Source organism: Sparus aurata, chromosome 20, assembly GCF_900880675.1.
Source record: "Sparus aurata chromosome 20, fSpaAur1.1, whole genome shotgun sequence".
Lineage (NCBI taxonomy): Eukaryota > Metazoa > Chordata > Actinopteri > Spariformes > Sparidae > Sparus > Sparus aurata.
In genome coordinates, this window is record NC_044206.1 from 22,466,328 (window position 1) to 22,480,512 (window position 14,185).

The following is a 14,185-nucleotide window of genomic DNA, read 5'->3' on the forward strand; positions in this document are numbered from 1 at the left end:
AACAATGGATCAAATGAACTCTATATAGTATGAATGAGTGGCTTGTGATGACAGAGCCACAGAGAGTTATCACCCAATTCTGCAGCTCTCCTCGTTCCTTCGTTTTCGACTCTTGAAGCTCGTTATGTTGGGTTTTCTGGTTCACAGACTTTCGCTCTCATCTCACCGTCTGCCCAGCATCACACAGGCTGACAGACAAAGCTAGCAACTAGCTGGTGAACGCTGAAAAATTTAGCAGCTAAAAGAGAGTCGGCGGGGACAAAAACTGCTACGATTCATCAGGTCGCCAAAAGCATGACGCCAAATGAAAGCTGCTCCGATGTGTAAATAAGAATATTTGCTAACACATTTGCCTGCATGCAACTTAACATGTGTTAGATGTTGTATTTTCTGGCATGTTCCGTTGAAAAATGTGAAAGTGGATTTGTAGTTGTAGATTATCACTGCTGCAACCTTACTTGTGGCGTAAGGAAGCTTTAATAAGTTCATTCTCAGCTTCGGGATGGAGCCGCGAACCCGACCTGGAAATGAGACTCAGCAATCAGCGATGCCCAGAAACTCAGTGTGACTGTTGCACTGTGGGAAATGTAGGCGTTGGACTCATTTTAGAACACGATCAGAGTCAATACAGCAGAATCAGAGACATCAGCTTTTTTGTTTCACACAGTCTTCCTTTTCCAAAATCAGGTGCCAACATTACCCACAATGCAACTTGGCTACTGAGTGATCAGATTGTATGCAGCTTCCTCTGGAGTACAGTATGTACAGTATGCAGTTTGTGTAGATGTATCATGTTTAATGCATAAAAAATACACCCTACAACCTCCTGAAAAGCGACTTGTAATCAGAATGTACTGCAGCCTGACAATAAAGGGCGTGGGCTGTAAAGTTGACCTGGAGCTGAGCCGTTATCGTCGCGCTGCTGTTCCCCGGGTCAAGACAGCCTCCTGTCTCTCAGCACCGCCGCCGCTGCCCTCAACAGAACAACTAAAACATACATATTGAGTATCAGCCTGAGAGCCTCACTGCCAAGAACCGAGGAGACAAGAAAGAGTCGACAGGAAAGAAAATGAGTCAGAGATCTATTCCAGGAGATGTTCTGTAACACGATCGGCGCTCTGTGTCTGCACTTATGTTCTCGCCCTCCTTCCAGCGCTGAATGATGTTGCACGCAGCGCACACGCCCTGCTGCCGTCCATTCATTCATTCATTCACTACACGTGAGCAGCCATCGCGTACTCTCAGCGCACAAAGCTTAGATATATGTGCACATGTCGACACACACCTGACAGACCCGATAGGAGATTAAAAGCAGGAGGAGGAAGTTCAGATCACTCTGTTCTGGCTCCGCTGTCTGCTGATGAGAAATTCTTTTTATTGGCTTCCAGGCGTCTTCAGCGTTGTTGTGAATTAATCAGGCGCGTTTGATGCGCGGCGGCTTCGGGCTTGTTTACAGAAGATGTCTTACCTAAAAGGGGGAAAACGCTTGAATCTGATGTGCCGCGGATGACGCCTCAATCTGATTTATTAATTTATTATTTTTTTTAGATTGTGCTTTCATCACGCTGAACTTAAATGAGTTTCATAAGTGTTTAACTCTTGCTGACCTACAGCCAGCGAGCTGCGCGCTTGTTTACTTGAGTCGTGCATCTTTTTTTTTTATGTTATTTTTAGGTCACTGCACCACAACCAACCACACTGACTGATGATGCGCTGCTATTTTATCTCAGTGTGTTACCGCCTGACTGCAGCTATTTGCTCTGCGCCTTGGAGCTTTCTAAAAAAATATTGAAAACGCAATCTTCTCCTCGCACTATTCACGTAGGTGCACAGCAAACGAAATACATTATGCTGAAGAAAGAAAGTTGGTCTTTGTAGGTTGAAATGCACAAACAAACTTTGGGCAGTGGGCACTGTACTGCACTTAATTTGAAGTCAGTCCTACATAGACTTTCCTGCAGCAGTAATTACTCAGTCGATTAAAAGTAGTAGTCCACAAATAATCTACCACTTTGTACTAATTGATTAAAGTTACCTTATCGAGCCTTTTTTTAACAATTAAATTATGTTTTTTGCCATTGTTTTTACAGTTGCTATGATCTATATTTTCACATTTTTTGCTCGGGGTGATGAATTAAGAGCAGCTATCACTCGACTTGTTTCCCCATCAGCTCCAACAGGCTTGTTTTGGTATTAAAGTCGGATATTTAGGTGCTTTGGTCGAGTCTCATTCCGTTTGTTACCTCGAACAACTCCCCCTTTCAATGTGATATAAAGATATTTGTCAGTCTTGTGATTACAGCTGGTTTCTGCCGCCCTCAGGTCGTCAAAAGATTTGTTATTGCGGGTTTAAATATTTACGTGGCCTCTTCGTTGGAGACCAGTGAGCTTGTGGGCAGGATAGGGCAGGCAGACTGTTTTTAGAGAAGGATAATGTGTTGTTTTTGTTCTTTTTATGGGATTTGATCATTTTGTATCGTAACAGGAGATTTATCCCTCAGCCAGAGCTCAGCTGAAGCGTCGGCGTGTCTCCCAACACTCCTCGCTCCCTCCTCGTCTCACTTTGTGCCACTTTGATCTCCCAAATCTGCTTTTTCAGCACCCAGTGCTGACACAGTCGTTCCGTTTGCCTCTCCTTTCTTTTTATTTAGCTCAACCACAATCCCTAATTCAATGACTCCCTCTAGTCTTCACTTCCTTTGTCGCCTCTTTATCTGTTTTCTCATCTGCCTCCATTTATACTGCAGAAGAGAAGCGTCTCGGCACGTTGCGTGTACAGGTGCAGCATAATAATAGGATGTGAAGTGTGTGTGTGTGTGTGTGAACGTGTGTGTCCGCCTGCTTCTACATGTATGATTACATGTTAGGGGTCTGCAAGGTCGTCGTGAGCGGCGGGGACACGTGGAGGTTCAGTTTGATGGGTTTTTTACGCGAGTTGTACTCATACGTACGTCTCTCAAGAGTGAGGATGTCGCTTTAGGATGTTGTTTTAATACCCTGACAGCTGCCAGTCAGAGCACCGGGCGTGAAATGTAAAATCCATGTCGTCATCTGCCGCCTGGATCAGCTCCCGCGGTCCCCACTGAGAGTTCTTGACAGGCTTGCAGACAGTCAGACGCTGCTCAGCGGGGGGTCTGGCTCGAGCTCGTCGTGGATTTGCTGTCCACAGAGAGCAGGAAGGGCAGAGGTGGCAGAAAGGGTAGTCGGGGAAATGATTGCAGGAGCTGCTGGAGGGGAGGGGAGTGGATTTGTGAGTCAGAGAGGGTCAGATTGAGGTGGAAGTTCTCTCAGATTGGTGATAAAAAATAATTTACTGTACTGCCCGGGGGGAAGTCTGTACGGAGGGACGACTGAAGGGTCAGAAGCTGTTACCGACCGATGGAGCAAACAACAGGGACAGATAACGCAGATATGATAATATAACGACCTGATAGAAATTCACTTTTAATTTGGGATGAAAATATTTTCTCTGGTCAAACTGATTACGCGCCAAAATCACCAAGATCCCACATATTTTCTGACTTTACACTGACTAGTATCCAGCCATGAGTGGACAGCATGAATAAAATCTTCACTCTTGTGTTCTTTTTTGTTCTGGAAACTGAAGATAGGATTAGTCTGCATACAAACAGTCGTGCATATCGATTTACCAGCAGAGGACAAATAAACTCAGAGATATTAAATGATTAAAAGATGACTTTAATATGGAAAAATCTGCTTAAATTATACATTTTGCTCCACAAACGGATAGACAGCTAACATCTGCATGGTGGGAAACTGTGTGATTTAGCTGAGGATGAGTTCTGAACCAATTTGGGTCTGATTCCAGATCAGCAAAACACGTGAGGTCCTGCAAAAACCTAGAAAAGTTTTTAGGGCACATGAGCCTGTTCTAGCAGTCAACATTAATTTACATACAACACTTGGTTCAGGATATTTTTTAGACTTCTATTAAAATTTGTGTCTGCGTCTGACACCTTTCAAGGCAAGTTTGACCATTTAATATGATATTATTCTGTGATATTCAGTGAAAAACAAGTGTAATCTTGAGCTGCATCCTAAAAAAATTCAGAGACTTAAAGGAAAGGTTATTAAATCATAACTGAGGACTCCGAAGCAAAAGTGACTTTCCTCAGTGAAAATATGACATCGACTGTATCGCTGGTAACTTGTCACGTCCAGCAGGCTGCAGCTGTTCATTCAACACGTCGGATACATTTAATTAACGCGGGTTGAGAACATTAATTAGACGTGACGCTGAAACCTGTGCAGTTTCTGTCCTCTCACCCAATATTAGACATCTCTGAGCTGAGGTTTAGCCTTCGGTTACCTGCAGCAGAGCGCTTATAAGAATCTGTAAAAGGATTTAAAGGGATCCTGATACAATAACAGGAATGAATACTGATCGTTTAAGAAGGTATCACCAACGTTATAGGTGAGTATTTCTCGATGTGAGACCGTCCGTGGAGGTGTGAAACGGTGACGAATCAAAGGAAACATCAGCGTAAAGTGTCTTAGTCAGCTGTTGTACAACCAAAATCCTCCTCTGATGAACGTCATCGAGCGTCACTCAACATCTGACTCCATTTACTCCCGTTCCTGTAGGTGTGAGAGCAGATGAGTCAACGCCTCTGACTGCTCACTGACCCCTCAGGCCTGTATGGACGCATTTGAATCGCATTTCTCGTCTCTTTCTTCCTTTTGAATCGTCACTCACCCGTCATACGTCGGCGTACGTTGGCCTTTCCAGTGTCGCCGCTGAGGACCTTTTGTTAAACCTCACGGCCACCTTCAGGACAAAAAGATGAAATATGTGGAAGGAAAGAGGAATATCTGTGTTTGTTGTGTTTTCTCTGCGAACAATATCTACGTGTATATAACAATACCTCCATCGTATAATCACTTCCTGTCACGTCAACACCGAGCGCTGCCACATTGTGTACCTGATCACACTCGGTCCACCGTCTTCTCGTTCTTTTCTCCACCTTCCTGTCTCTCGCCTTCTCGCATCACCTCTCCCACCGTTCGCAGTTTTTCCCCTCTCTAAATTCTAAATGTTCCCGTCACCGCCCCGACCTGCTCTGCTCTGCCTTTGTCTTTATCTTATTTAATTAAACTGAAAACTAACATCCGTAAAACACTCGCTGCCTCTGTGCATCTCCTGAGCTCATTATTTTTTCTTCATGTGTCACTTTGACCCTTTTTCTGTCTTGTTTCAGTGTCAAGCTGCGCCTGAGATCTACTTAATTAATCTGTTGATTTGTCTCTCTGGATGAAAGCCCGACTTCTTAAAATGTATTGGCTAATATTCAAACATTTTTTGCAGGGATCCCTCAAAGATTCACAACAGAGGAGGGATATTGTACATCTCAACAATCAGGCGGTCAGTGTAAAGACAGAGACATCTTCAAATGAGTCGTTCTGTCACGACAACTTTGTTCGTTGGACGACATGTCGGCACAGAAATAAGATGCGATACACAATGTTATTCTTATTTAATGACCGTTTAATGTCTCTGATTTAATGGTAATGTAATAGGTATCTTTACAATACAAGTATACAGTTTTCCAAGAGCAATATTTTTATTTTTTTATTTATGAATCGACATTTTCAGAAATAAGGTAAGAAAAAGTTAAATTAGCACGTGTACCTGAACCGGCAACATAAACATCGACATAAATTCAAACAAGTCTCTAAAGTGTCAAAGAGAGCCAGAGTGATGTGTGTTTTTGTCCATCCAACAGTCTAGAACTGATAGATCCCAATCTTAATTTTAGAAAAGAAATATGTTACGTCTCTGCAAATCCTGGGGATGAGGGGAGTAACATAGTCAAATAAAACCGACCGTCAAAGAGGGAAAAGAAACATTTGGTCGTCGTTCAAGCTGAGAAATTGTTTATTTACAAAGAAACGCTTTCCCCCCCCCAAGTATACTAGCCTCAGGGACAGAATAACATAAAATTATGACACGGCCGCGCTATAAGTCTGGCGCCTGTTAATGACGCCGGCAAATTGTTTCAGATTCTAATTCTGAATGTGTCAGAAAATAGTCTAATACTAGCACATATAACAATAATAAAATGTATTTATCTCTGCTTTTAAACGTTTGGGCCGCCATGGGCAGGTAGCTAGGCTACTTGCATGTTTAAGGTGTTACATCATGTTCGTCGTGGAGGAGTGATAGGCAAAGTTTTTCTTGCAAAGTTTGCATGTCACCTTCTTGGGGTCATCCTTCTTCTTTTCAAAATGATCCCATATTTTAGACGTCTTTCCCGACATGGTGGGCTATTAATTGTTAACTGTCTAACCACGACGTCGAAGGGACCTGCCCTGTTAAAGAATAAACACTGACAGTGAGTGAGTGTCACGACTTCCTGTATCTGGCCCTTCAAATTAAAACCCTTCCCACCTTTTATACACAGGCCAGCCGCCAGTCACATAGATTTTGACTTAATTTTGACAAGACACAGCTCCAAATGTTTTTTTTTTTTTTTCCTGCGACCAATCGACCAGTGACATTTTGGTCAGCTAATGAGTTTTTGGTCAACCAGTGCTTGGTCGACTATTTGGGGGGGCAGCCCTAATATAGACGGCAGTGGTCCCGCCACCGTCATCACAAAAATTACACCAAACTCACATTTGTGAGGCTGTAATCAGCATCTCTGCTCGATAAATATAATTGTGACTCTAAAGACAACACCTGTGTCGTTAGGTTAGTGTAAGTGCTGTGATATAAATAGACTGGATCAGTATCAGCACACCATCTCCTGAATTGGAAGTCTCTCTGTCGCCTTTTGACTCAGGCTTATGTTCCTCCTTTCACCGCTTCCTCTTCTTATTATTCTGACCTTGTTTCTATTAGTTTGCCCTCCTTCTCGCTCTCTCTACACACACACACGCACACACACACACACACACACACACACACACACACACACACACGCACACACACTATCCTTGGCAGCTTTTTTATTAGCACCTCCTCTGTGTTTGGGATTCAGCCTAATGTTAAGGGCGAGGGTGTGACAGTGATGATGGTGTGTGTGTGTGTGCGCGTGTGTGTGTTGGAGTGTGACTGATTGTGATGGATGAGGGGCCGTGTGGCTTCCAGCAGTTGCAGGCTGTCTGTCTGTCGGTGCATCTGTCGTTCTGCGTGTGTTTGTGTGCGCTCATGTATGTTTGTTTTCCTGCGACGGTTACTCAAATACAGCCCCTGAAATGTTTCACGCACCTTTAATTTCCACCTAGATTATTAATTCATCTTAAAACTGTCACGTTTCCTCCACACAGGGTTGAAGTTATGATCCAGATTTTCTGTTTTAAACGCGTTTTCTTCTCTTTTGTCGGCCGAGCACGTCACCGTTAGCGCTGACAAACGTCTGCGAGTATTACTGGCGGCACTTCAATGCTTCGGTGCGTTTGTGAAGCGCCTCTGAGGTAAACAGTTTTTCTAATTTCTCTGAGGAATTTCACTTGGCTCTGTCAAGGATTTACTTTGGTGTCCTGTGTGGTTTTGGGCCTGAATCAAGGCTGACTGATTCATTCAACACTCTGCGAGGTTTTTATTCTGTTTACAATATTTCCTCTCATTAGGGACGGCTCCTTCTCTCAGCGTCTGAGTCTGAGTGTGTGTGTGTGTGTGTGTGAGAAAGAGCTCTGAGCTTTACGGTGACTCATTCAGCATTTTCACAAAGTACCAGAACACACTGTGTTGGCTCGACTGACGGAAATAGCATCAAGGTAGACGAGAGTGCGGCTTTTAAAGTTTTATTTGATGGCTGTGTCTTCCGGCCCCCTTCTTGCTCGGCTCCTCAGCATCAGTGTCCGGTATTGATGCAACTGTAAGTGCATGACATGGCCAAAAGTATGTGGACACCCACACATTTGCCGCAATGTTTTTTTTTTTTTTCTCCCATCGAGCCACAAGAGCCGAAGTGGAGTCTGTTTACATACGAAGCTGGAGCACGGAATATAAAAAACACAGTGCACCCGCAGGATTCTTAAAGGGATATTCCGGTGTAAATTTAATCCATGTTCTAACACACCGTGACACCGAGTAGGACCCCCCCTCCAGAGATAAAGTTTGCTGAGCACTAGCTCACGTAGCTTTAGCATCATCAGAAACGACCGCACGACAACAATACACTGCAGTAAATGGATCCAAATATAAACCGCCACCAAAAGGCCACAAATAATGCTCAGAACAGCACCAAACTTCAGCAACAGTACAAATAGGGTTTCATCACACAGTCAGGGGCATCTAACCTCCGCTAGCTTAGCTAGGGAAGCTATTGGGAAGCTAAAAACAGATTTCAACTCTCCTCCATCAGCTTCCAGGTCGGGGAAGTCCTGATGCGACGATTACCGAGTGCGGTTAGAAATGCTCAATTCCGTTCTTTTCCCTGTCCGCTCTCGATAATAACTGTTATAAACTGGCAGGTAAGACACATATGAACTTTGATTGCTTTTCCATGGAGTCATAATCGTCCATTTCCTCCATGAGCCGCGGAACTCTACTGCACTCGGTAATCGACTCGTCGGGACTTCCCGTCAACAGGAAGCTGCTGCAGAAGAGTGGTAAATTTAGTCAGCTTTTCAGTAGAAATCCAGCTAAGCTAGCGGAGGTTTAGATGCCCCGGACTATGTGCTGAGACCCTATTTGTACTGTTGCTGAAGTTTGGTGCTGTTCTGAGCATTATTTGTGGCTTTTAGGTGGCGGTTTATATTTGGATCCATTTACTGCAGTGTATTGTTGTCGTGCAGTCGTTTCTGAGGTTGATAAAACTCCGTAAATTAGCGGTCTGCTAACTTGATCTCTCGAGAGGGAGTCTAACACAGTTTCACGGTGTGTTAGACCATGGATTAAACTTACACCGGAATATCCCTTTAAGAACCACTTTAAAGCTCCAGCTGCCGCCATCTTAGCTGTGCATGACTCATACTTAACTCCAGGTGAGATTAAAAAAAAAGGTGTGTGACTGAAGCAGGTTCAGTGAAGCCCAGGTTGCTGGTCTGCTAGCTATCACTCAAAGCGCAGACTCTTTTAATTACGCATAACGTTAAGCCACTGAAACGAGTGAGTTAAATGAAAATTCAGCCACTTTACAGTTGTGGGGAAGCATGGAGGTTGACGCTTGAACTGGAGGAGAGTCGGGGTTCGCCTGGCTCAGCTTAAAGCCCAGAAACAAAAGGAAAAACAACTGGCAAAGTTCATGACAAACGACTGCTGGATCTCAGACTCTTGTCTTTGCGGTAAGGGTTGCCAGGTTGGAGACCTAAACTGTTATTACTTTTCTGTTTGCGTTTGGATCGAACAGACATGATACGTGGTGTTCGACGCTGAAATTAAGACCTATCGTTGTTGTTGCACATTTCTGAAATTTGGATGAGGGCGACTCAAAGCAGAAACATCTTAACCAGACCACAGAGCGGCTTATTTCCTCTGAGAGATTCTTAAAGCCATAAAAAGATGATTGTTTATGTGGTCACAGAGGCGTCCGTATTACATTTAGAGGGTTACATAACCAGTTTAAAGTTTAATGGAGCCAAAGGGTCAGATCAGGGATATCCTCGTGTTTTTTGGCTTCATCATGTATCTGTCGTTGTATCAGTCGATCATGAGCTTGCAGGATACTTTCCTCCACTTCTCTGCCTTTTAATCTCTGATGTCAGCGTAATACTTCCACCGACATAAACCCAGCTATGATCAGAAGCGGCTGCCAGGCGGTGACAGACCGCTCTGCACCTCCATTCATGCTTCTTCCCTTCGTTCTCTGGCCTACATACAGGCATCAGTATCACACACACACACTTTCACACACTCTTTTTTAGGCTTGTCTCGTCTCATCGTACGATATCTCTCTTCCTCTTCCTCCTCCTCGGTCCTCGTCTGCCCCCTTCCTTTCTTGAATTGCACATTCTTTCCTGTCTTGCTCTTCTTCCTCTCCTCCTCCTCTTCCTCCTCTTCTTTCAGACTTTATCCGCCCTGACAGTGATGCTGTTTTCCGCATCAATGCATCTGCTTTTGCAGCAGCTCTGCAATTCTGCGAATCAATCCCAGAGTTTGTTATTGAATAAAAAAACAATGCAGACAGTTCGATTTATCCAGCTTCACCGTGGATCGGCCGTTTTGACAGGAACAAACTTGCAAGTTATATTTCAGCCAGATTTATAGCCAGCGTTGATTCACTGGAGGTTTCTCTCCTTCTGCTCCGGGGAAGCTGTCGAATTATGTCAGATTAGATTACAGTTTCCCGCCTTATGTAACGTCTGAAGCTATAGACTTGAAACTTGGACTCCTTTTTTCATTTCCAGTTTTTGTTTTAGACTTAACCTGCGCCGTCCCCCGAAATAATCTGCAGGGGAAGATGGTCGTGAAATTCATCCTTCAGTCGTGGAAGCTTCAGTTGGCGTTTTTACTGTTTTAAGAGTTTTATCTTTAATACCGATGCGCTCTGTAATTGAAGTTTTTGTCTCGTTCGTCGTCCTCTGCATCTTTCCGTCTTATTTACGTGTCTGTTTGCGCACTTGTGGACAGAACAGTAGGTCTCGTACAGAAATTATGACAAAAAACATAATATGCAGAGTTATAAAAATGAGGGGAACCTTTTTTTGAGTATTTTATTTTGTTTTCAGAAAGTTAACAAACTACACAGCTGCACATTGACATTACAGAAATACATTAGCAGACAATAAACTGAATTAAGTGAAATAATGATGATAGAAAAGTGGTCAGACAGAAAAAAGAGAGACCGAGATGAGTGATATTCTCCGTCCAGTAAGTCGAACAAACAAATCTTATTTCTTTGTCAGTAATGATCTTTCCCAGAGGTTTGCGACTGTACACTTCTTCAGCCACAGTCTGCTGGCAGCGGGAGTTCATTTCAGTGGTCAGCAGGATTTCTGGAAGCTGATGGAATCATTGTGTGTAAGGTCAGAATTGAAGAGGTTTCTCAGAGGGCATATCTCAGGACGCACCGCTGCCAAGTGGAGTAAAGGAAAAGTGCCCTCAGCTGGACCACAGGAACCTTAAAGGAACCTCTCAACAGCACGTCTGTGTTCCTGTACTGCAGCTTAAAGTCTGTTTTGATTGTTGTAGAAATGTGTCCTGAAAAGTTCTTCTTGTTTGACCTCTGTGAGACTCGACTCACTCGAGGCCGAATGTCAGAAGCGTTATATAATCGTTGTGTTAGAGGCGCCGGACAGGCTTTGCATGGCCTCACTCTTGAACTTGAACTTTCTGTTTTGTTGTTCTTATTGTCGTTTGTCCTTGTTTTTGAAGCACTTTGGTCGACTCGTGTTGGGAACTCATCGTGGTTACAACAGAGCTTTTATCCCTCACGTGTTTTACGTAAGACACTGGTTACTGCTATTTATTCAGTGCAGTCAGAATCATGTGGCGAAGGCTGACATTGTAGAGTTTATACTCACTGAAAAGGAAGAAATCTTTCTCTGTCCTTGAATTTCTACACAACTATTCATCCAACTGACTCCAAGCACGTCGGGGTGCATTGCTGAGGACCCGAGTAAGTGCAGCGTGGAGTTTGAAGTAGTTTGGGACGAGCGGTTCTGGAGAAAGCTTCAAGCAGTACATGACACAAGATGTCGCAGTTATGTAAGTTAAACGAACAAAAGTTAACTTTACTGATGGCAACACAAAGTATCTAAGAGCGGCTGGAAAATATGAAGCGTGCGGTCCAACAAACAATCAAAAAAGATATTCAGAATGTAACCTCACAACTCGTAGAGGGACTGATTAACTAATAAACAGGTGGGAAAAGTACAAAGACAGGAAGTTTAACGCTCTCTTTCAACATAAAACAGGAAGTAACTAAACTAAAACCCAGGACTTGAGACTACAGGTGAAAACAGGGTTTTATAAATGTATTTCTCTCAGTAAAATCAAAGCAAGCACTCGCATCAAAGTGTCACTGCTTTGACTAAAGTCTTCATCACTGTCCGTCTCTCTGCAGCTCTCGCCGACTGACAAGAGCCTGGAGTTCGACAGAGACTTTCGTATCCGGCACTACGCAGGAGATGTGGTGTAAGTATCTTAAAGTTTTTATTTATTCAGGGAAAGCTTTTAGCAGTGATTCCTGCTCTTTTCCCACATTTGTACATTTTTACATATTCATGCCGCAGAGCTGCAGACTGAAACCACAGTCTTGAGAAAGAGAGAGAGAGAAAGACGGGAGTTTGAGTTCCTGAATGAAACTCGATGGTTGTTCTGGAGATGTGGGAGCGTCGCTCATTCACACTTAAATATTGTTTTCATGACTGGAGCTCCGTTGTCTATTCAGCTGTCACTGCTTTCACAGTACGGATGAATCATTCTCCAAAACCTTTGCTCTATGTAACATCTTTGATTAATTCATTCAAAGTATAACAAAAGAAAAAAAGGGACATTTCCATTTCTGTGCACCGATAAAACTAATGTGACTGCGTAACAAGTGAGATTTCATCCACAGGCAAAACTTCAAAAACGTCAAACTTATCGAAAGAAGATAGCTGTTGGATTTAGACGTTTCGTTTGATGGTTTCACGTACTACTTAAATACCTGAGACTAAACTGACAGTTTAAATCTCTTCCAAACAGACTGCAGATCCCCCCGCGCACAGCATCTGTCAGCCAAAATATCACTTGAGAGAGTTATCAGTCGCAGAGGGGCACGTTGTGACCTACATAAAATTCACGATTTGAGGCGTTTAAGAAAGAAGTCTCCCTGTACGATGAAATTCTACCTTTGCCTTCCACTCTGAATGCTGTTTGACAATGAAAAACGTAGTTATCAAGTTAAAAATCATCTACAAAACAATAAGAATAATAAGATAAATCTATGTACAGAACATGTGCAACATGCAAAAATACAGTATCAGTATCATATAATACACATGTGCAGTTTTATACTCTGCAGAATACAGTTAGAATCAGACTCCATCTTCTTCAGTCAGACCCAAAACATTCAGTCCACCTCACTGCAACATTTATATGTTCAGATGCATTTTTTAAACTTGCCAGCCGAGGATAAAAAAAATAAAAATGAAAATATATCTGTCAGCTTTCTGGCAAAAAAGGAGGAACAACATCAAAACACCATAACCCAAAATGAAGATGCACATTAATCTTGGAGCAGGAGGGGAAGGAATAATTGATCAAAGATTGTTTTTATGCGCACGAAACTTTTCAGACGTTATTCCCACAGAGCAGGAGTTTTTAATCAGCCCGGATGTTGATTTTAAGTTGAGTAATCTTAAATAATGAGGACCCACAGTGAGCATGTCCTCCATCACTGGGAACAAAAAAAAAAAGTCCACATTGTGGTCGAATAAGAGGATTCTCTCAGAAATGTCGTCTGTTCACCAGAGTTAATGTAGCGTAACACAAAAATAGAGAGTAAGAAGGAAAAAATGTTAAAAACTTTAACCGTCAATTTCTGAAGCATAAAATAACAAAACCACTAAAAGCCTCTAAAGCTCGTTCCAAACATGTGCATCAATCATGGAAGAGCCAAATATCTGCCTCCCGTTGACATTCAGACTGGGAGACAAACACTCGAAAAAAAAAACACACTCGAACATTTAAACGGCATATTCATTGAAGGACGTCCCTCCAAAATGACTCTTCCCGAATCCCCTGAAGCACTTGGACATCGTTCAAATGAATAAAATCACAAAAAAAAAGAGCTCTCATGGAAACGTGTGGAGTGTCTCCCACCGCGGACTGATTGATCCCTGAGCCACTCAGACCGTCTCACAGCAGGGTATTATTTATAGAAGGCTCATTATTAACATCGCAGATTAACTTCAAGTGTGTATTAACATACATTGCCATATTTAGATCAACTCAAACCACCATCAGTGGCCATTTTGCAGCAACGTTAAAGCACAAGTGTACAGAGGAGGAGGTTGAGCATCTGTTGAAGTCTGACGGCAGAGCGATTGTTGCTGCCCGACGGGCCGGTTGGAGTACTTCAGAAACAGCCGATCTCCTGTGATTTTCACACACGACAGTCTCTAGAGTTTAGTGAAAAGACAAGGGAGCAAAAAACAAAACGCATCCAGTGAGTTCAGTTTTTTGTGGGTAGAAGTTTTTTGCGAAGGAGAAAGTACAAAGGAGGAGAGTGGTTCAAGTCCACAGGAAGCAGCAGCAGTTTTTTTCATTTTTGGATTTTTCCTCCTCACTATA

The 14,185-nt window shown here is 43.1% G+C and overlaps 1 protein-coding gene across 1 annotated transcript in view; it reads left to right on the top strand.

Moving 5' to 3' along the window:
• myo1d (myosin 1D) overlaps positions 1 to 14,185 on the top strand; it is a 109,368-nt gene that overhangs the window by 33,653 nt on the left and 61,530 nt on the right. Inside the window, exon 12 of the mRNA XM_030400612.1 lies at positions 11,973 to 12,043. Coding sequence (XP_030256472.1) covers positions 11,973 to 12,043 — 71 coding nt within the window. The remainder of the gene's footprint in view (positions 1 to 11,972; positions 12,044 to 14,185) is intronic.